General features: G+C 37.2%; 1 protein-coding gene across 4 annotated transcripts in view; it reads right to left on the reverse strand.

Annotated features, from left to right (window-relative positions):
* LOC113643052 (synaptotagmin-2) overlaps nt 1-24,486 on the reverse strand; it is a 45,300-nt gene that overhangs the window by 13,711 nt on the left and 7,103 nt on the right. The window contains exons 1-3 of one of the 4 annotated variants that reach the window (XM_047813842.1): nt 10,163-10,421; nt 2,554-2,796; nt 616-776 (exon numbers count right to left, since the gene is read on the reverse strand). In XM_047813842.1, the coding sequence (XP_047669798.1) occupies nt 616-776; nt 2,554-2,770 (378 nt within the window). In that variant the 5' untranslated portion in view covers nt 2,771-2,796; nt 10,163-10,421. Of the gene's footprint in view, nt 1-615; nt 777-2,553; nt 2,797-9,465; nt 9,491-10,162; nt 10,422-24,486 lie in introns of those variants that run through there. The other 3 variants (XM_027147059.2, XM_027147060.2, XM_027147058.2) reach the window with 3 other exon arrangements.

Genomic DNA, 24,486 nt, shown 5'->3' on the forward strand with positions numbered 1-24,486 from the left:
GAGAGAGGGAGAGGATGAACTCAAGAGACACACCAGGAGAATGAGAGACAGCAGAGAGAGCCACATCAACACCAAGAACACCAGTCTGAGAAAAGACACACAACATAAAAGGAACTCTGTTTATGTTCCTAAGGATGAGCGCAAGACTGGAGGACTTGTCATTCAAAGTTTGAGAAATGCTTGGATGTGTTTATTGTACTTTTCTCATCACACCACTTGGCGCTCATTTACTGCTTTGTCAGCGTGTCTTTTCTCATCAGAGAACACAATGAGATACAACACCCACGTTACTCACAACACAGGAAATGAAGTCGCAAAAAAATATGACTGGATGGACTTTTTCTTTCACACACATCTGTTCTTATTTCCTGTCAACTCAGCAGAATCTGTAAATCATTTTCATTGACATCAGGCTTTCATGTGGAGAAAACCACTGAGCTAGATCGGTCCACTTCTGTACAATTAACTCTAAAGCACTGAGAATAGATCAATGCAGTACAGAAACAGGATTTAAGCATAAGCAGTTTCTCCTGTCCAGCAAATTATGGTGAAATCTCATCTTTATTGTGGTCTGTTTGGTGGTTGGATCCTTTTGGCCCCGTTCATTTTACATACATCTGCACCCTGCATATTCTTCATGTTGAAGCCATCCTTGCCCTTCTTTCCTTTCTTGTTCTTCTTTTTCTTGCAGCAACATTTCTTGATGATGCAAAAGCAGCAGGTGACGATGAGAAGAGCCGCCACTACGGCAATCGCGATCAGTGCCCAGGGAGGCACTGTAATACAGAGAGAGAGAGAGAGAGAGAGAGAGAGAGAGAGAGAGAGAGAGAGAGAGAGATAGAGATGTGGTATAGATGAATACAAAAAAAAATAAGGTAACACTACAATAATAATACAGAAATAATCTTACACTAACACTTAAACAGGATCTAATGATAAATTAAGGCATGCACTAATCACAAATTAATGAAGCGCTAACCGTATCCACGATGTGTGTCTTATGAATTTATGCATGAATAACGATCTCTTCTTAAGTCGTTAAGGGTTAAATCTTAACGACTAAATCAAACATCCTCTATAAGAAGAAATAGGCATTAAAGAGGAATTATTTCAAATCCGTTATAAAAATTTTTTTGCTGTATGCAGCTGCAAACACAAACAGCACTGGATAGAGCTGGATTACTTTAGTAAGACGCACTAATAAACAACACCAATCATTTCATCTCAATCTATTGCATCACTCTCCAAATAATTCTTTTCAAATCGCACTGTAGTTCTAGTACATGACATTAATAACATGTATTCATTTAGAAGCTATTATTATCTATTATTTAAATATCAGATTTTTGCTTGATTTACTTTACCACTATGTGTTAATTCATTAACTAACCGACATGTACTAAAAGGTCTTAAAGTGGTTGTTATTCATGCATCATAGTTAAAGCTACTGTAGCTCTTCTTATCTTCAGTGTTACAGAATATAATTGCAATTCAATTTAATTCTATTTTTCTAATTGGTAAATATAAAAATATAAAGACCTATGTTTTCACCAAGCAAAACATATGCACTAATTTCAAAACAAAAACGTAACTTGTACTGTTTTTTTTGTTGCTGTACTCATCCTAACTACTCTGTAACAGCGTTTTTGTGTTTAATTCTATTCTTAGATCCTGACCTATTTGTTCTAGCATGAGGATGTGTATTTGAAGAAGACCACTGAACACTTCTGTAAGTTGCTCTGAACCGTGGAGTCTCCTAAATGCTGCAAATGTATGTATAAATATCATTAAAATATTGGACCGAAACTAATCGTTCAATTACTAGCAAAGAATAGCGATTCAGGATAAATGAACAATGATGATGTATCATTTATCAGCTATTTACAATGCCATTTCAACCCTGCCACTTTTCCTTTCCTATCCTGTTTTGGTCGAGTCAATGTTCAGCACTGAATTTATAGGTTTTTTTTACAAGTATTTCTGTTTATATCTAGCCTACAAGAGGTATTATTTTCATAGAAGCACACGTTTATATTTTAAAGTAAATGGTGATATCAAGCCCATATCTGCTCTCTGAAATGCCCTAAAGACCTCTTCATAAGCATCTAAAATTTGAATGCTTCAACCATTCTGTGTAAGGTTATTCACACAAAGGTAAAAACATCTCCCACAGTGTCATGTATCAACTTGCACAGATAAAAAAAACGTATTTGTTAATACTTTTTGAAAATGTCCAATTAGACAATTTCTGAAAAAGTATACTGGTAAATAGGGTTAAAAAATACTGGCCAAATTTCCTATCAACTAACAAAGACCAAAAGATTGCACTGTATGTCCAGTTGCCATAATTTATCATGCAAAGACATGTTTCTGTTCTTTTATCCTATAAAACGATGATGATTTAATCTCATATGATTTCTGTTCTTTTTTTTTTCTTTTTTTTTTGTGGAATAGAGACAGTTTGGTCAGCACATTGTATCCAGTTATCAGCTTCCAGTAATTGAAAGATAAGATGGTGCATATGTCAGCAAAAATACATCATGATAAACCTACATGGGATTGTCTCAATCTCATTAAGGAATTTGTTCCTGATCTTCTCAAAGATGTCATCCATGGAAGAGCCTCCAGACTCTGTAGCGTTGTCTGCTGCAGTGGAGAGAGCAGGGCCAGGGGCCATCGTCATGGTGCTTGGTGGGTGTGTTCCCCCCAAACCTGTGGGCTCAGGACCCACCATGGCTTCTGGTTTCTTTTTAAAGAGGTTCCACTTCATGATCTCCAGCTAGGCACTCAGTGTTCCTGTAAGAGAACACATACAGTACACACAACTCACTCTTTAAGGACCGAAAAATGACTAGAAACCGATGTGATAGAAAACGCTGGGAGAGAAATAGCCGCCTTGGAGGAATCTTGTAGCATGGTACACTGACACTTCTAACAATGTACAGATGGGGGACACACATATAAATTAGTTACATAATATTACAAACCTACAGTCAGACTCTTCAATCAATAACAGTAGGAATGCAGAAAAAAATATATGTTGTATATACGTCAGTCATGTAACAGCAGTGCATTCTGTCAAAGGCTCTTTTTTAATAACCAAATGTGGAGCCTGTATATAAACAACATGCAGCAGCAATAAACAGGTGTAGTTACACAGCTCCGTGCTATGTGTATCAAAGCAGCCACACAAAACCAACGACAGGGACGCAGCACTGCGGAAAACCACAGACAGACATAAGAGCATGAGGCTTTCCAACCACAACTGCCAAGAGACATTTGTCTTAAAAGGGCTTGTCTTGTTTAGTAGCTGTGCATTATTAATTTAACATTTTGAGATTGAATATTTTTCTTCAATAACCTAATCTGAAGAGATCCTTTTGACAATACCAAGAGGATAAATCAGGTTATGATTTCCATTTGTCATCTTTCCTGTACCCATAAAATAATCCTTTATAATACAGGATATGTCCAAGCAGGATGTTATAAAGATTAGTCAATGAAATTGTCAAAAAGTGGATCAGGCAAAAAATTGTTCAAAAATAAGCTCTCTCTATAAATGTTTGTTTTTTTAAATGCAATCATCCATAGTTACTATTATGACAAACAGAACTAATGAAATTATGTCCAGCAGAGTCTGCTACCATGACCTTGACTTCCAATCATGTCTTGTGTGTAAAAGCACACGTCAATAACGCAAACCCGAAATATATGTCTGTATTTTCATTTGTAGCACTTGATAAAACATGGAAGCTCATTTCACTTACCTTAATGAAACTGTTTGCAACAAATAAAGAAAGTATGATGAGATCCAAAGCAGCAGAACAGAAGCATTCTTTATTGAACCTAAACTAATAATACACAGAGCTCGTAATAAGGACTTTAATATGCAAAGTTTATCACCCTCCTTCCAAGACTGGATACACTTCACCATCACAACTTCATATGATCACAAATAGGACACACAAAACCTAAATTAAACCAGGTTTAATTTCAGGGAACTTTCCGGATGCAAAAGATCATAAATTAACTAATTTAATCAGCTAGTAGAAACCCAAGGTCCTTTAGAGTAAGCCCATAATGTACTGCTCTCATAAGAGGTTGTGCTTTACAGTCATTTTTTTCATGAGTGAATTTAAAAGTGTATTCAACAAATGACAAGATTAATATTTGATAATATTCAAAATAAACTCTGCGATGAAATGCAGTACAATGTATTCTGTTAACATTAAGCTTTCGTCACAGAATTGTTTTTTCAGTTGTGACTAATCGTACCCTGTGTTATAAATGTCCTTAAACTGTATATTGCAACAAAAACACTTCAGTAGGTCACCAATCTGGAAAGGACTCAATAAACCAGAGTGTTCCATTAACTAGATTGAATGCGCATCTTGAGCAACATTTTCCCTGACCCCCATATATTACCATCTGACAATCCTTTGTCTCCTTCCTAAAACCACCTCAAGCAGATTCTTCTATAGATATACAGTATATATGTTAACATAATAATTAAAGCAAGAAAAGAGAAAAAAAAAGCAAAGTTACAGCAACCCTGCAATGCTGACATAATTGAAAAATGTGTTATTACTACAATGCCAATGGCTAAATCTAATGAATCACTCTTTCTTGTTAGACATAATGTAGATAGCTTTAATAAGCTCAGTTTATTTCTGTATGAATTTTAAGTGAGGCAGGAACATATTAAGCAGTGCCATTCAGGTCTGTGTATATTAAACAATGCCAGTAACAAAAAATACAAAAAAAAAAAATTACAGGAAGATTAAAATCAATAATTAGGAAAGTGAGAGTGAGTGAGAAAGAGAGAGAGAGAGAGAGAGAGAGAGAGAGAGAGAGAGAGAGAGAGAGAGAGAGAGAGGTATATTGTTCTGTTGAGTCTCACATTTAGTCATTGCTCTTTTCTACATTTTATTTGCTTTTGCACTACACTATTTCTCGACGTCCTGCTATGCCAGGTAGTAACTGAGAAAATAAACAGTGCTGAGTTGAATAAAGCTGACACTTGCTTGATAGTAACCAGTGCTCTATGAGATCGTATTTATTTCCTTGCATTTGAAACGACTGCAACTGATTGATCCAGCATGATTATGATCAATGTTGTATTGTTTACAAGAGGAAGAACATGAGATTCTTATTCGGTACGAGCCTCCATTTTACAATTTTACTCCCTTTACTCCACTGTTCCAGAGCATTCGTTCCATGTTAGACTGACATTTGCTCTCTAGCTGAGGTATTGATTGACAACATCCTGTTTTTTTAACCATTCTGCCTGCACAGGGAATATGATGAGTCTGGCCTTTTCACTGTCACATTGTCACAACCGGGAGGAGGGAGACAGACCCATACGCAGGATAGCTTCAAATAAGTAGGTATAATAACTTAAAATACAAAGAACAGGAACAAAGACGAAAACTACACAGGACAAAGGACGAGGAAGAACGACATACACTGACGATGATACGGTTAAATAGACATGACAATGAACACATAGGGAACAGGTGTGTAGAGACGGGAAGAAGTAAACAAAGGCGGGGCAGATACGTGATATACTGTACAAGTAGAACATAAGCAAAAGCAGATGGCCAAACGTCCAGCCTGAGCCGTAACACACATCCTATCAGACAGTACAGAGTCTTAATAGAATGCTTCTCACTACACTGGATTTGTCATATGTATATTAAAGAGCTTCTGACAGAGCAGGGGTTTGGCTTTTATCTGTTGGCCAATGGAACTCTATAGTAGACATATATGCTTATGCAGGATTCAACTGGCTCACACATTAGAACTCAATACATAACAGTATGTATAAAGCACCATTTCTTTTACACTTGTCACCAGTGATACTGAAAAGCTGAGCTCTGATCTGTACTGTATACAGCATATGTGGCGTTCGCTTGGTTTCTCAATCTCCCTCAGAGAGACAGGGAGATGAAGAAGTGATTTGTCTGAGTTTAGGAGACAGGCAATTTCGCAGCTCCGGGTAAATGATCAAGCTAGACAATTGGAAAGAACCAATCCATGTGGCTGCCAAACTCACTGGCATTAACCCTGACATCTTTAGACAGGAAATACACATTCACTGCCTCATATTTGTCTGCATCATGACTGACAAGGTGTACCAGTAATCTGAATTAAAAAGATATTTGTGTATTTAATTGTTCTCTTTTTTTTGCTATTTGGTGATTTAATTACTTTATGCTCTGTTAGAACACTTTCTCAAACCAATTTCCATCAAGCCTTTGGGCAGTCACAGTGATTGAGGAAAGTGGCCAACAAAACAAAAATGCTCCACAAGGGGTAGATGATCATTTGTGAAAAGTATATAAGAAAACAAGCTGGACTCAGCAATACAGAGAGTCGTCTGAGCCTCGACACTACCTACTAGATCACATCTTGAGCTCAAACCTACAATGTTATTGCATACACACTTCTAAAAGTTGTTAAATGAAATGGGACGAATAAATCTTGTTAAGGAATCTTGTTATTTGCTTGAGAAAACCAAGGCTTTGAAACATCCCCTTCTCAGTCTTGGGTACTTCATATAATGCACGTTGTTATTTTGGTCTCTGTTCTATGCACACATAACAATTGGAAGGATTCATAATTACTCAACTGAATTAGTTAAATCAGTATGTGAAAATGAAGGTAGAACAAATGTGCAGTATGTGAGTCCTTGGCATTCTGAATGAGAAACATTGTCCTATCCAATGTAAAAAAAAATGTACCAGACACAAATGAGCTGGCGTCCTTTTCTCCTCTGAAGAAAACAGTAGAGGATACACAGCCAAAGTTGGCAGCAACATAAAATAAGGATAGCTTTCGAGACAGAATACTTAAACGCAAGGCCACCGCAAACCAAGTGGAGAGAGGACATGCTGTACCTAATTACCTTTCCTGCTTGGAGCACCGCTACGGTCTTTCAAAGTCAAATGTGTTTAATCTTGTTCGAACCTGTTCTTCTGAAAATAAAAAACCTTGACGACTGTTACACTTTTATGTCCATACAAACTTATATTAAACAATAATTTAGACTTGTTATACAAAATGTAACATACTGAAAAACAAATAGTAAGCTGTGTAATATATTTATGTTCTCACTACTCTGTGATAAAGAAACCATCTGGATGAGAGAAGATTTCCACGTAAGCTGCTTCTCTGATCAGCTGACCAAAAATAATCTAGACCATATACTATAAGGCCAAATGTTTATGGACACCTGACATGACCCACCATGACTCAAATGTGGGTCTTCTCCAGACGGCAGCCACCAAGCTGGAAGCACACAATCGCACAGGCTGTTTTTGCATGTTGTCACTTTACAACGTCTTTCACTGGAGCAAATAAATTCAAAACTGGTCCAGCATTACAATACTATGTAAGTGCCATGAAGATATCATTTACCAAGGAACAATAAGTCAACACTTTTGGGATGAACTGGAACGCCAAATTATGTTCTTGTGACTAAATGACTAAAACTCAACAGAGCCATGTTCCAAAATCTAGTGCAAATCCTTATTAGAACACCAAAGGGGGATTAAATCTGGAATTGGATGTTAAAACACCACCATACTGCACTGTGGGTATTGGGTATTTTTTTAATGTACTTTTTTCCTTTTGGAACTGTGAAATCATTCCACCTTTTGAAATTGGTCTCATCAGACCATAGGACTTTTTTCCAGTTGATTTAGTTGAGATTGGACGATTAATTTATTTTTTTTGAGAATGGGATTTTGAGCGACTTCTGACAATTGCTACTGTACACAATGAGCTTTTCAGAACAAGATATAGTCACTGAACAAAAAAGTTTCAATCTAAGAATTTTGTTTGTGCCATTTAATCTGTTTCCCAGTAGGATTTGGGAAATGCTTTGTGGTTGGTCAATTGCTTCTTTCTGTGAAAGTATGCTGTTGTTGACCATGGTCATTGACAAAAGGTAACACTCTCTAATGAAGGATCAAAATCCATTTTTTAGGGAAGCGGTGCATGGAGATTTGGGGAAAATAAATAATCTGATTTTAGCTATTTGATCTGTGTTCCTTTGGATGCTATTTAAGTCAGCAGGTTCTTGATATTTTTACACATCATGGACGTACTGTAAGAAGAATATTAAAGCACAAGAAGAAACATAAAGCAATAGGGCATGCATGTAGTAATATTTGAATGAGTAAGCCAAGATAACATCTTAATAAAAAGGTTTTTGATTGGCTCAGATAAGCTTCTGTCTGATTGTTGGGAGATTGCAGGTCCAAATCCGGATGACATTACAGCCAGCTATGGCCTGGAGTGCAAGAGAGCATAATTGGTCCAACTCTCTGGGCGAGAAGGATGTGTTTCCGCTCTTCCTGTTACACGAGAAGCAGCTGAAAAAGACACATCTGCTGACATTATATGTGTTGGAGAAACCACTTTCTAGCCTTCACCTTCCATGTTTGCTTGCTGTTATGATCCATTGGGTAGCAAGTGTCTTTGTGTTAATTGGGAGAAAAAAAAGATGTCCAGTGTTCTCCCTTATCTAAAAAAATAATACATTTTATGAAGAAGCACAGTTTCAAATGTGCAAATCAAAAGAATAAAACATACAAAACATAAAAAAAAACTGTGAACAAAGCTATGGACATGGAGCAACAAATAAGATAAGAGGATAACAGACGACTGAAAAAGACACACTGAAACATAGGAGCCTGATAGGATTGCTGATTAAAGCAAATGCAAAAGAGTGCACTGTGAGTGTGTGAAATGCAGGGTTATGTGACATGCAGGGGCTGATGGTTATTGTAGTCACTGGCAAAGAATGCAGAGCCTGAGCTGGTTTGTTACAGTGTGGTTACATCATGGCTCATAAAGCTTTATGGAAACCATTTTGTTATATTAAATGTGCACTATATAAGTAATCTATTTTTCATAGCTACAAAGAAGTGGAGAAAATGGAGATGAGGAATAATGAGTGGAAAATTCTGCAGGACTCTCAATTCAGCCAGCATGGAACCCATTCGGTGGAAAATAGTGTTTAGGTTTTGCACCAGTGTAAGTGACACCTACATGCTATGTGAGAGTGATATGGTCAATGGAAAAGTAAATGGAAAGTGGAAAAGTATAAATAATATGTTACATGTTAAAATAGTAGACCCGTTAAACGGATGATGCTTCTGCACTATTCATAAATATACTGCAAAAAAGTTCACAGTGCTTTACTAACAAGTACACCATCCATAAGGTAAATAAGAAATTATCCGATACATATACGATAGGATATTCTATCTCTAAACAATTATTAGCTCTTTCAACAAAAGTCTGGTGTTTTGATGGCATCATGAATCGCGATAATTTATTCCTAAATGCTGAAATGATTATTCATGATGCAACGGCAGTTGTTTTTTTGAAACTATTACTCATATGCTGTACATACTAACACTAGAGTTACTTTCAGAAAATTGAAAATTGGCTTACAGTATGTAGTAGGTGTCAACTTGAGAATCAAAGTCAGGTGACTTTTGGAGTGAAGGCTGTGTGAAATGCTTGTCCTGGTCTGACCCCAGATGCAGTCAATAAAAATCAACACCTCAACCCAGAGCAAAAACTCCTCCTCTGAATGTTCATGTTCTCAGAGAAAAGCAGATATAGTACAGTATGTGTAACCTATATTGCATTGTACAGTACTGATCTAAGAAGACAGGGAATCTATTAGGATAAAGCGTTCATCGAATTAATCTTATGGGGTTAAACTGAGGCTCTGAGACCTTTTACTGTCTGTAATGCAGAGCTCTGATGCTTCCGTATGAGAAATGTGGACAACAAATATTCATAAGCTACGTGCAGACCCTATAGCCCAGTAATTAGAGTTATGGCACTGCGGCTATGTTAGTGAATTGCTTAATTAATTAGTCACTGTCAGCGTTACTGCATCAGCTATGACAGCTTTATCTCTTCGATTGAACTTGGGCTTTAAATAGTCAATGATTTCATTCACAAGTTTAAAAATAGTGAATGTTGTATTGGCCCAATATGAAATAATCTTATGCATATTATAAAGCAAATCTTGTAGAAGTATGCAAAAGGAACTGTAGCATAGAAGCTTGGAGTTTGGAAAGAGAGAGCATGCAGGAGAGATAGAAGAAAAGAAAAAGAAAAAAGGGAAATCCCTTACCAGTAAATGGTTCTATCCTTCCAGTTTGAGCCACCCATCCAAAATGAGTGGTGGACTTAATGCTTCAGTGGTGAGGTAACATCCCCCAATGACTCTTCCATCAGAGCAAACTGCAGCGCCCCTCACTTCCCTCTACTGCAGTAGAGCTCGCCGACACACACACACACACATACACACACTCATACACACACACAGTAACCCCCATCTTACACACACACAAGAGCTCTCTCAATGTTGTCACACCACCCATACCCTTTATCACACAAATCTCTCTCTCTCTCTCTCTCTCTCTCTCTCTCTCTCTCCCTCTCTCTCTCTCTCTCTCTGTCTTTCTTTCTTTCTTCGTCTCATTACCTCTGCTCAATTCTCTCTCTCACACTGACATATACACATGCTCTCCCTTGATTCCTTTCTAATACTCATTTACTTCCTGTGCCTCTGCCTCTTTCTCTCTCTCCTCATTTAGGATGCTGCTCACACACTGCTGCATGCAGAAAGCTACGCCCAAACGGGTACTGGAGGACAATCTTAAATGATAAATATGTAAAATCCTCCTCCCGTTGGGAACTGTACTGTTTTAGACAGTGGAATGAGGCAGCAGGGAACAGATGTGTGCTCACAACAAAACTGGTGAGGGTAGATATTGTTTCTGAACAAACTATTCACTCAGCCACTTGTTCAAAATGTGTCAGTTATGAGGAAATGCAGTGTATACATTGACTGACAACTTTATGTAGTAATGACAGTAATATACACTCACCTGTACACCTAAATGTTCATGCAGTTATCCAGTCAGCCAATCATGTGGCAATGCAGATAACCATGCAGATATAGGTCCTTCAGTTAATGTTCAAATTAACTGAACACGTTTGCCTCACACCTCCAGGGTTGGCGGTTCGATTCCTGCCTCTGCCTTGTGTGTGTGGAGTTTGCATGTTCTCCCTGTGCCTCGGGGGTTTCCTTCAGGTACTCCGGTTTCCTCCCCCGGTCCAAAGACATGCATGGTAGGTTGATTGGCATCTCTGGAAAATTGCCTGTAGTGTTTGTGTGTGAGTGAATGAGAGTGTGTGTGTGCCCTGTGATGGGTTGGCACTCCGTCCAGGGTGTATCCTGCCTTGATGCCCGATGACGCATGAGATAGGCACAGGCTGTGGCCCGAGTAGTTCAGATAAGCGGTAGAAAATGAATGAATGAATGAATGAATGAATGAATGAACTAGAAAATAATGTAATCTCAGTGACTTTGACCATAGCATTGGTGTCAGATGGGTTAGTTTCAGTATTTCAGGAAATCTCCTGGTATTTTCAATTCAATTTTATTCCTATAGTTCTTTTAACAAAGAACATTGTCATACAGCATCTCATGAGAAATCTGTATAGATTTCTATATTTATATCTATATTAAATATACAGCATTTATATTGGTTTTCATACCATCTCAGAGTTTGAACGGAATGTTGTGCAAAACAAAACTATCCTTTCTTCCATCCTTGTGATGAGAGCGATCAGAATGGAATTGTTAAATGCGCTGAAACAGGATGCTATGGCAACTCATCTAACCACTCATTACAAATGTGGTGAGCAGAAAAGCATCTCACCTCGAGCTATAACAGCACAAGGCCATACTGAGGTCCACTTCTGTCAGCCAAAAACAGGAATATGATTCTGAAGTAAGCTCACCGAATGTGGAGAAGATTGCAATAACATCGCTTGTAGTTTCAGTGAGCTTGTGTAGACAAATATTCCTGACAGAAGTGGAAACCAGTGTGACTTATAACTGAATCACTGAAATAATTTATTATCTTTTAATTTGTTATTTATTATTATTAACTGAAGCACTTGACCATGTTTGCCTTATTGGATAATGCGCATGTGTTCAGTTGTTCCTAATACAGTGGCTAGGGAGTGAATATATTAATTCAATAAGAACAGCCAGTCGACTGGTGCTACAGTGTAATAGAAAATGTTGTGAATAACAAAAATGAACATTGAACATTCTGTACCAAAACGCTCACACACCAAAAAATAGGAACAGCAAAAAAGTAACAAAGGGGAACTGAACTGTTTCCAGTTGCACACTAGGTTGAAGAAACAAGAACATTGCAGGCTGCAGGTGTATGGAAATATCAGAGACTAAAGGAGTGACTTTTGCACTGTTTGTGCCACGACAAGATTAGAGGAAGTCATGCACAGTGGAAGACACACACACATAGCTCCATGCATAAAAGGAGAACTGCCGTAAATCCAAGTAACTCACTCTGTTCAGACTTAGATCGGGACAGACTGACTTCACACTTGCAAGTGTATTGAATAAAGAAGTTTGATATTCCACAGGACTTTGTTGTGTTCTTCTCTGCAACTTAGTGAAAAGTTCACTTGAACTATTATCTTTGATTAATAGAATAGAATTTCCACCACAACAGTAAAACCATATCGATAATTACATTACAGTAACGTATTTAAATCCGATTAGTTTCCTTTATGATTAAAATGAGACATAAACGCCTTCTGCAATATTTAGAAATGCTATATTTGAGAGATATATAGATATGAGATGAGCGACAAGTGAAAAGTGTTTCGTTTTTAAGCTAAGGATGACAAGCATATGTTCCTGCTGAAGTGTATATTTTTTTCTTATGGAGCACATTAGAAAGTTTGGGACAGGTGTTGAAAAAATGTCCAGGTGGTGCAGTTTACCTGCATCTTCTTGTCAAATAAATTGGGTTTCAGCCAGGCCTCAAGCACACAAACAGAGGTAGAAAATATCTTCTTCAGTTTCCGTGGAAAACAGCAGTTACAATTCATCACACCCCCACATCATTAGGAATTGAAACTACACAGCAGAGCACATTTGTCTCGCTGCCACAGTCATTCGTGTGAGACAACAAGATTTATGCATGTCATAAAATCCCCAACATTTAATTAGTTTAGGACAACCACACTGCAATTTAGATTTTTCCCTTCATGTGTTACAGAAAATATTCTTAATAGTGACCAAAAGAGACATTTCAGGATATGGAGCTGTTAATAATGTAAGAGTAAGAGGCAGGCCTGGCAGTCACTACAGCAGCCCAGCTTGTCAGAGCAGTGATTTGGCTTTTATCGAAATGAATGCTTTAGAAGAAGATTTAAATTAATGAGCAAATTATGTCAGCTCAGATACATATTCTATCATGGCTAAGACGTTTGTAGTAAAACATTTTGGATATTTTGCCTTTTTTAAAGTGAGTAATGAGTGTAAAGATAACATTCGTACTCTAATGTAGGTTCAAGATCTAAGCCTTCAAGTAAATATATATTATTTTGTGTATGGAAATAATTACTGAAAGTGAGTTTTGAGGTTGTGGAGAATGCAGCATGAGGACATGAGTGAGAAAGAGAGAAAGAGTGAGAAAGAGATGAAATCCAGATGAATATGAATGAATATAGTCCATGGAAAACATCATAGTTGCAAAATAAAGATAATATTTTACTAATTAGATTATGCACTGGCTTTTTTCTGAAGTAACAGCCTTAAATGTCTCTAGTGATAAAGGGATACCTCTGTGTGTGACTTTGTGTGTGTATGTGTGAGGGTGAAAAGAAGCAGTGTTATGCTGGCACTTTGCCATATGGTGCTAACTCGGCTGGATCACTTTTCACCATATGGAGCTTGCCACTCCCAGTACAATTAGCCAATCCTCACACAAGTCAAAATTAGTAACAAAAATGGCAATGTGGCAATGCTAATCATCAGCTTATACTCCACAATGATTTCTGTATTGTTTCAGACAAGTACTGAAACTTCGAATTTGCACAAGACGACACTCAGGAACCGCGAACTGATTGGTCAGTGAGATAAAAGCAAACAATGTTCAGAAAGTCGGGAACAGTGATCGAGTATCGTTTTATTATACTCGATAGGTGACATCAAGCTCTGAGTCACTACTAAAAGGACGATAATATAACCCACATCCACATTTGCCCTATATAGAGTACAATGCATAAATGTGTGTGCTCACTTCCATCTAATTAACCCAAAACTCTGTGAAAAGGTCTAATTTTGGAACAGGATTAACGTGAGTAGTCTGGTAGTAAGACATCTTTATGAATAAATAATTGTCAGAAATTATGAGGCATGACCACATTATCTCTGACTAAAAGAAGTATGTATTAATTAACGGTGGGTGTACAGACATCTGATGCATTCTTTCATGTTCTAATTACTTCTATACATCTGTCTGTCTGACTTTCTGTCTGTATCTTTATAGGAAATTGTATTATGATATCTTGAATCTTGAGCTATATGTACAGACAGATTCCATCCTCACAATGAGAAGTCATTTGACTCTGCGCTATGAAGCGTTTATACAATCACATTTACGTTCATGAGCAAGCCCAAATCCCTCAGCACAAAAACTCCTTCATTGACTGTCATATGATTTGTTTTAGAGAAAACAGGGTTCTTCTTTGTTTATCCAGATGTACTGTACACCTATGCTTTTTGTGTGGTGGCTCTGTATGCACATACACTGTAGCTAGTAGTCTGCTAAACAGCTAACGAGGAAATAGATGGCTGTCATGCATTATATTCATCTGGGTGAGAATATAAATGATCTGCTCCTATAGGAATCATTGTGGAACCGAGTAAGGCAGCTGCTAATTATGTCGATCATTCATTCTGTACATGTTCTGTAGCCATTTTATCCTGGTCAGGCTTGTGGAGGAAAACTGGAGTTAGGAATACCTCCTGGATTGGATGCTAGTCACTACGGCTCTGAGGTAACAATTTAACAAATTGAATCAAACCATTGATTTTAAAGGCAATGATGCAAATGAATTGAGGCAACAGATTCGATCCCAGAAACAAGGTATAAATAAGACTGATTAGAAATTGATTATATTGATAAATTCATCATTTTTAACAGATGAGTAAAAAGGTTCGCAAATTCATTTACATCTAAATAGGATTTAAAATAGTCCTTCCCTACGTCAGCAAAGTTAATAAACCCACAGTTGTCACATATAAGTCAGTCAAATCATAATATTGTGAGGTTTACACCCCACACACAGGGAACCATGCAAAGACATTCACACACTTATTTACTCATTCCTACAGGCTGTTAAGTATAACCAACCCAGCAACTGGCACATTTGTAGGAGGTTACTGAAGAACCCGAAAGAACACACTGGAGAACGTGAGAAACTCCACACAGACAGTAGTATGTTAGAACAAGCAATATATTAAGAATTATATATACAAACAGGGAAAAAAGAAAAGAAAGAAAGAAATTCTTCATCATGCTCACAATGGGATGTGGTAGCCTAGTGGTTAAGGTGGTTAAGGCTCTTAACCCTCAATGGCATAAAAATGAGATAATATGTACTGTAAGTTGCTCTGTATAAGGGCGTCTGCTTATGTCTGGTGAGTCTCCTGACTGGTGTCATACTTTATGGATGTGTGTGGTATTGTTGTTTATTCTGCTTGTGCACCTGATATTTGATCTTCAATCCACACATCAGGACAATGACGATCGTGTTTTAGCATCAGGATAAAACGTTCAGAAATGTAATGCACCCACAACTGGATCATGCTCTGCGACAATGTGCCTGCAAACACTGAGTCCTCAAGAATGGACTTTTTAACCAGAAAACCATATGGTTATTACTTCACATCCACCGTATTCACTCCTTGTGTCATGCTTTCTATCAGACACCTAAGCACTTTATGGTAAAATTGCTTTTTCATTAACAGATAAACAAACTCACTATAAAAAATTCTCTAAATGTCAAAAAACGTGATCATCATATTCTGCTGATGTGCGATTTCCTGCACCAGAATGCAGTGGTCTTGAAAAGCTTGCTCCAGCTTAATCACAAATTTCACACTAATTCATTGTTCTTTAACATCTGGATTGAATAATAATATTGGGATTTTAGGTGGAAAAAAACAGATCCAAATACCACAGGCATCGATCGATAAGATATGATGTCACTCGGGAGATTCACCAGCGTGTAAACGTATACCACTACCTAGCAGTCAAAATTGATACTATTTGTTTCAAGCAGGAATCTTCAGGGAATGTGTTTTCTGCTGCAGGCATATTGTCTCTCTGTGGAAACTGAGTCTAGACCCAGTTTGCAGCAGCTTTCACAGACATTTTTACTGTTATAAGAAAGTGAGATGATAGCAAAAGCGGAACAAACAGAATGTATCCATTTTGTGTATATGTATAAGTTATATGTAACAATTTGTTTTGCCTATTATACGTGTAGTACACAGTGTCACACCTTAATATATTTGCTTGTATATTTTAAAGCTCTGTTGACATTTTCCTTTGAAACTAAGCCTGTTTTCCTGCCTCTGGCTAATGGCAAAACCAAACCGTAACGTAGTGGAGATGAAATACGGCATATGTGTATGTGATTTTCTTGCCTAGATATTCCAAATAAACTCTAAAATCACATGCCAACCATTTTCAGTTCTGTAGTGGGAATGAATTAGGGGCTCGGATAATGTCTAGGATTTCATCAGTTTCTCTTTGAGTACGTTGCACCCTTTAATGATATCAAATTTTCAGAGGTCAAAATGCTAATAACTGTTAGGCTACACCGTGCATTATCTCCACCAGTCATATCATATTGATTGAAGGTGATGTGGGCCATAAGCGAGTGTGGAAAAAAATCTTTAAAAGGCTACAGTGTTTGGTCATATGGAATGGGTCTGAATCAGAAAGGTGACTAAATTATTAATAATTCTCTCTCTTTCCCTCTCTGACACACACACACAAACACACACACACAGGGTCTCTGACATCCAAATTTGTAGGAGCAAATTTTTTGCCATAGCTTTGTAATTTAACATGAGAACGAGGTGAGTCCACAAAATCCTACTGTTGTTTGACTGAGTGTAAAACAGCCACAGAACAAACATGGAGGTTAAAGGGATATACAGAAATTTGGCATGGTGAAGGCCATTTGTGTCCTGAGCTTCTCATGGATGTTATTTGTGCCACACTTCATTTTCTCTCCGAGTGTGGGAAGAAGAGATAAAAGCTCTCTCTCTCTCTCTGTCTCTCTGTCTCTCTCTCTCTCTCTCTCTCTCTCTCTCTCTCTCTCTCTCTCTCTCTCCCTCTCTCTCTCTCTCTCTCCTTCTGCAACTACTGCTGCAATGCAGGGGTTTAACAAGGAAATGTGAAGCTAGAGGGCGCAGGCAGCACTTTCTCTTTTGTGCTCGCTCACGGACTCACAAACAGAGGACAAGCTTGATGCATTCTTCCTTATAGCACGGGGAGTTTAATGTGATAATGCATAGGTGAAGCGTGACAGTTTCAGTCAACCGAATCCCTACATTTTACTGAAAGGAAAAGCATTACTAATATAAGCAGTAAACGTCTTCAATCTCCTTTTATCATTTAAACAGGCAAAGTTCATAACCGAAGACATTTGGTGTGATATTTTTTAATCCTTCAATTCAATCATTCAAATGTAGCTAACAGTTCAAGGAAGCTTATAACCACTTAAGCATCATAAATAAGAGCTGAAGTAAATCATTTTAACCATATTTTCTCTCTGGGTTTCTAACCACTTAAAGGGTGAGGAAAGAACATTACAAAGCGGTACTGGCAGCCATTTTGAAACCAGAATTATACCAAACTCTAATTTAGATGTCTGTTTAGTTTCCCTACCTGAAAATAAACCCAAAATAAACGGTAAGTGAAACACCAAAATAATAGTAATTGTGATTCAGGCAGCAGATGACTTTAAAACAAACTTCTCATTCATTCATTTGTTTCCATTAACTGGTTTCTCTGTGTCTGGGTTACGATGAATCCAGAGCTTATCCAAGAATCACTGTGTGAAGCAGAAATACATCCTGAATGGAATGCCCATCTATTACTATTACATGGCACCACATTACATATGTGTGTGTGTGTGTGTGTGTATATATATATATATATATATATATATATATATATATATATATATATATATATATATATATATATATATACTGTATATATATAGCAGATGCCACAAATTATGTGCAAGACACAATTATGCACAAATATACACACCAGTTAAGAGTAAATATTTTTGAAGGAGGAAGGAAACCTGAAAATCAAAAGAAAACTACAAGAACATGGATAGAACATTCACAATTTTGCATAGGAGGTAACCTGAGGACCAAATCAGGGTGCTCTGAGACAACACTTCACGCTGCTTCACAGCCACTGCCAATATGTATTCAGCATAGTTCTAATATTCAATTATGAGTCAGCATCAGTGATGATGGATTTAAAGATTAAAACAAAAAAGTAATTGAATTCATATGAAAAAAGGAAACAGAACGCAGCTTCTTATTGCAGAAGTGCACTATTTTTTTCCAGAGCAACTGTGAGCTGCAAATGGATTAGCCAATATCATACTGTAGTATTTCCTTTTAGCCTCTTACTCAGAATTACAGTCGTAAATCATTTACAATGTACAAAAATCTCCTTACATCACATTAGATCTGTAATTTTTACGGTAACTATTTAAGACGTAATCATTTTTCTTCAACTGCTATTATGAAAATGGAATGAAGCACACTTACAAATCATTGGCCATTTATTTCTCTCGCTTCACAGATTCATTGTCAATTCACACACATTTTTAGTTGTGATTTAGTTTTTAATATAATTTGAAGCTACTGTATTCGATTTAATTCTGGTTTGGAATGAATTTTGTTCGGATTCTGTGGTAAATACAGCACAATTTAAACCTCCTTCTGTTAATACCAAACAGTTTTTGTATGGTGTGTAGATTTTGAAGGTGTACACATGTGGGGAATCTGTGACTATGCTTACACATACATCCTCCAATGTGAAAAAAAATGATGAATTAATGAATAATGTAATGTTTGTACATCTTCTGCAAAAGCATTAAGCAGCCATAGGATGGATGTGAATCAAAGTGAACTATAGAAAAGTAAACAATGCTATGTTTGAGATGTCTAGCACCCTAAAATGTAAATGGTATGATTATACTCTCTCTGAGCACTTTATTAGGAGCACCAGTGCACTAAACTACAATCATCTAATCAACGAATCATGTGGCAGCAGTTCAATGCAAAACAACATGCAGATATGACCCGGCAATTTCATGTACCCTTTAAACACAATAGTCTCTAGAGTTTATTTATAATGTTGCAATAAAAAGTGAGCAACAGTTCTGTTGATCATAATAACTTGCTGATGAGAAAGGTGATTGCTGAGAACGGTCAGACTGGTAAGAGCTGCTAGAAAGGTTATAGTACCTCAGATAATATGTACTGTTGTGGTAAGCAGAAAAAACATCTCAGAACACCATGAACCTTGTGCTAGATGGATTACAACAGCAGAAAAACTGTCAGCCGAGATGAGAAATCTGAGGCCGAGGTGGGTACAGGATCAACAACACTAGACAGTAGCTTGGAATTTGAATCTCTGTTTGTTGGTAACACGCACAGTTGGTTGGGACAAAATTTGTGCATGAATACATGATCTTGACCTGCCTTGTGGTGCTGACTTGTGTTAAATGTACATCACTTCAAGTCCATAATTCACCCATTTTTCCTGAACATGACAATGAGTTCTGTGTTCAAGATATCTGAATCCAATAGCAAACCTTTGGGATTTGGTAGAACTAGGGATTTGCAGCATGAAACAATAGCAGGAATTAAAACAACAGCATGAATTGCCTCATTCAATCATGTCAACCTGGACCAGAATCTCAAAGGAATGTTTCCAACATTTGTGAAATCCATCCAAGAACTGAGGCTGTTTTGAGAATACAAAGGGAAGCCAGTAGCTAGTATTGTTATAGTGTTCCTAATCAAGTGCTCAGTGACTGCAATGGTAAGCAGTTGGTTAGATAGATAATCATGGATTTTTTTAAATTAATAAGACATTATAGAACGTGGATCTTAAGAATTTGTATGGACAAACAGAATACTAACATTTTTCATCTAAAAGGTTATGTGTTGTTTGCAATGCTGGACTGAAGAAGGCACTGCAGCAATGGTGCCAAAATGTAAGATGAAACAGATTGCAGTATAGATGAGATAGTGGGTAGGAGGTAACCCAGTGTAGAATTTTTGTTGAAAGGGGAACAATATGTCCAAGGTAATGTAGAGATAATGAGGACGTGGTCAGAGTTCCCTTTAGAGAATAAGCTCTTTTTTAGAAAAGCAGTTGTTTGGTTGTTTAAAGAAACATTATGTAGAAGCAGATGTCTGGAGGACAGTACTGAAACACAGATACCTGCATTTCTGATACTTCTGTTTCACAGTTAAATGTCACTAAATCTAGCACAAGAACATAAAAAGACCTAAGTCTTTGTCTATAACCCAACAAGGCTTCTCATTGTCATCTTCACTAAAGAGGCTTTAAGATTTTCTGACCCGATTCTATTGAGTATACATCATCTAAAATCTCAGTAATTGAATAAACATAAATCTCTTGATTTTGTCAGATGCTATGACCTTCTTTCCAAACTGCCAATATTTGCCTACTAAAAGAATATACTTGCCTTCTATGGCAAAATACTTCAACACAGTCCAAATAAACATATTCAGTTACCATAGCTCAGAGGAAACGGCCTACAGGTTTCATTCTAAGCAATAAAGCTGGCTTTTATTAATTTGCTTTGAAACATTTTTTTCCCCTGAGGAACATAGACCAAAGCAGATTCCCTGTCCCTCCTGTGATTATACATTTTAATTAAAGTCATATTAAAATATGATATGGCATAAGACATTTATTATAATTCAAAAAACCAACACTGGTTAACGTGTTAACGTCACACAACACACATCGGTTAATAAATGGCAAGGTCTAATCACCACAATAAAGGCACTTAGAGTCAATTTATACAGATTTTTTTATTATTTTTTAAAGAAATAATAAATTATTTTAGAAATACGAATGAATATGATCACTCTACTGTACAGTAATTTCCAGCAATTATCGTTTGCACTTTGGTTGTCCTTTTCCACTGCCTTTTGGGTGTCATTCACTGCTACAGTGCCTAATAGCCTAATAATTATAATAGTTAGTTTCTTTTAAACATACACATAGATAAACATTGTTTATGTGGGATGTATTTAATCTTAAGCAAATGTGGTATGTTCCATAGAAAATACTTGATTTATAAACCAGGTTGTATTTCCAGATGACTATCGCAATCATGAACATTTAGTTAAGAAAACAAGTCTTGTCATGTCTTATCTCTCTCTCTCTCTCTCTCTCTCTCTCTCTCTCTCTCTCTCTCTCTCTCTCTCCCTTTGTATATATATGTATATAGATATTTATAGATATATTTCTACATTTATATATGAGACTTAGGCATAAGTTGACTTCTTGTCTTCTTTCAGTGTCATGCAGCATACAGGAGCTTGCAGAGGTAGATGGATAGAGAAGTGTTTCCATTTTTATCGCCGAGCTCCCGCAGTAATGCGGCATGTCAGGATGGTGAAGATGACTACAACAACATGCGCACGTGAATGAGAGTTATTTGAATGCGATTCAAACTTCAGAATAGTAACACTTCATCTTTACAGCCACATTTAATTAATTTGTACAACAATTCACACATTCTCTCACGACCCCTAGTCTGGGAACTAGTGGGTTAGGTAATGTGGTTAAAAGCTTATTTTAGAGGGAAAACAGTGAAATTGCTTGATTTACTTAAGCCTTGATTTTAATAAGGCTTCTGATTAAACAAAGGAAGGAAATATGAATGATCCCTTCCCCAAGGTTGCGTTATTTTTCTGTGTATGACGTCTATGACAATTGAAATGAAATAATTAAGATCAGTCACTTGACCTGAATCAAAATGAGCTTGTACTGTATATCATTTGCTGAAGGCTAAATGCCCCCATGAACAAGCAGAAGGTGTAGAAAGCTGCAGTAAAGGCAAGTCATGGTGTCACAAGACATTTATAGGTTCCAGATTTCAGACAATCATTAACTATACAGGATTTCATCGTTTATTAATTTGTATACATACCAATGTGCAGTGGTAGACAACTAAAATAACAATAACTTTGTCATTATCCAATTATCAGTGGATCTGTATAGTATGAATGTATATTTCCGTATGATCTGACAGTGCCTCACACCTCTGGGGTTAGGGGTTAGATCCGGTGTGAGAGGAATTTGTATGTTCTCCTCATGCTTTAGGGGTTTTCTCCATGTACTCTGGTTTCCTCCTTCAGTTCAAATACATGCAACGTAGGCTGATTGGCATCTCTAAATTGTCTGATGTGTGCAAATGTGTGGCACTTGGGCCCTGTGATGGGTCCCCTAGGATAAACTGTGAAGGATAAGCAGCACAGAAAATGGATAGATGGATCTGACATGATGATACCTCACATCTCCAGTGTCCATGTTGGAGTGTCCACTGATCTCAGGCTACTGTTTTCCCCGTGTCTATGTGGGTGTCCTCCATGTTCTCCCCTTTCCTCCCACCTCCCTAAATCACAAGTAGGTGGTTTAAATGACAGTGTGTATGTGTATTTTTAAGATAACATTCAACTTGTGCCTGACCAAAAAAATGAATAAATTAAGTAATTGCTCTAATGCAAAAGAGCTTACACAACAGCAGTAAGGCCTTAACAGTAAGCTTGTGTGAAAAAGATAATTATATAAATATAAAGTTAATATGGTCCTAATTTACTGATGGAAATACTCTCGATTAACATTATGTTTATTGCAACAGAATGCATTTCTTTATCTTGCAAAATGCATTCAGCAAAATGACTAATCCTGAGACATCACTGTTTATTGAAAGCACTCGTCATCCTCTGCCAGGAAAAGTGTCTCAAACCCACTACTACAGTTAAAAGTAACACTAATCAATATCGGCACTGCAGTAAGGGTGTGATAGAGTTGTTATTTCACGAGTAGCTGAGCAGATCAGCTTGGCTGCTGCTGATTGGAGAGGCCAGTGAGTTGTTAGGATTGTTCTGGAAGAGTTGTGGCCTCTTAGTGGCAGATGGGTATATCACAAATTAGGCTGCGCTCTCCTCTTCTCTGCAGTGCGTTTTTTTTTCCCTTCTTTTTCACACGAAGGTCGAACAAATTAGGCCAGTCAGGCACCCTGGCCCACATGTACTCCTTCTAACACTCTACATGGCTCTGTGACACACACTCGCATGCACCATCACACACACTTTGTTACCCTTTAAGATGCCCAAAATAGTATATTCAGGTGGTCTGGGGATACTGTAGGTAGAAAGGTACGAGATACTTTATCAACCCCGGAGTCAGAGCGTCTAGAGTATCTAGATCTGGGTCAGTTTGACTGAACACCCTGAAAAAGGCTTAGCCCAAAGAAAGACTAGCTCATACCTATTTAACTGGAACTTTTTGTGTGTATTAAGAAACACACACAAACACACAAGCATGATTTTAATATACAAAGAAATGCAACTTAATCTCTTCTGTAATTGTACATTCAGAGCATTATTTATGAATAATATGATAATAATATAACTATAATAACTTATAATAGCTATTCATGGATGTGGAAGTCACATGTGATCGGCTATTAAGCTGACATAACTTCTCTTCCTTTCTCTAATAGCAGAATACCAGAAGAGGGCAGCAAGATTGTACATCTGATCATGCAGCACCTTATAGGCACCTGCAGCTGGTCTCCTGACTTTATTGGCTCATGGTTTGATCTGGTAATTTGATCGTGGTGATTTCACGCATCATCAATCACACGTTAATGAGCCTACAACAGAAGCAAAAGGTTGAATCAGAATGCAGAGCAGTGCTTCTCTGCAGAGGCATGGGGGCTGGCGTGCACTCTGACGGGAAGCTTATAGAGTATGTTATACATTATTTAGTACAGTCCTGATATATATTTGAATTTATTGTTGGCATATTGAGCCTGTCTTGTGTTCAGTGCTCAGGAGATGAACAAATTAATTATTTAATAAGAAAAAGAATTGTGTGTTAAAAAAAGAAAACCTACACTGTATTTTTCATCACCCAGCGGTTATAAATAAGGACAAATATGCTAATGAGCTGCATAAACAGTAACACAAATTGTAGTGGTGTATTTATGGATATGGCTTCCAGGCTGCCATTCAAGGCAAAAACAAAATCATCATAAAAATGATTATTGCTGAATAATGCATTGGCTCAAAACTCGAAAATGAGAATTTATAGACTTATGGACTATGTTTGTTTTTTGTCCTGAAATCATCAATCTTAAAGTAACTTAAAGTTAAATTTAGTTCAAACTTAAATTGTGTGTTAATTCACTATACATTCACTCACTCACTCTCTCACTCATTTTCTACCGCATATCCGA

The sequence above is a fragment of the Tachysurus fulvidraco genome, chromosome 5 (genome assembly GCF_022655615.1).
Source record: "Tachysurus fulvidraco isolate hzauxx_2018 chromosome 5, HZAU_PFXX_2.0, whole genome shotgun sequence".
NCBI lineage: Eukaryota > Metazoa > Chordata > Actinopteri > Siluriformes > Bagridae > Tachysurus > Tachysurus fulvidraco.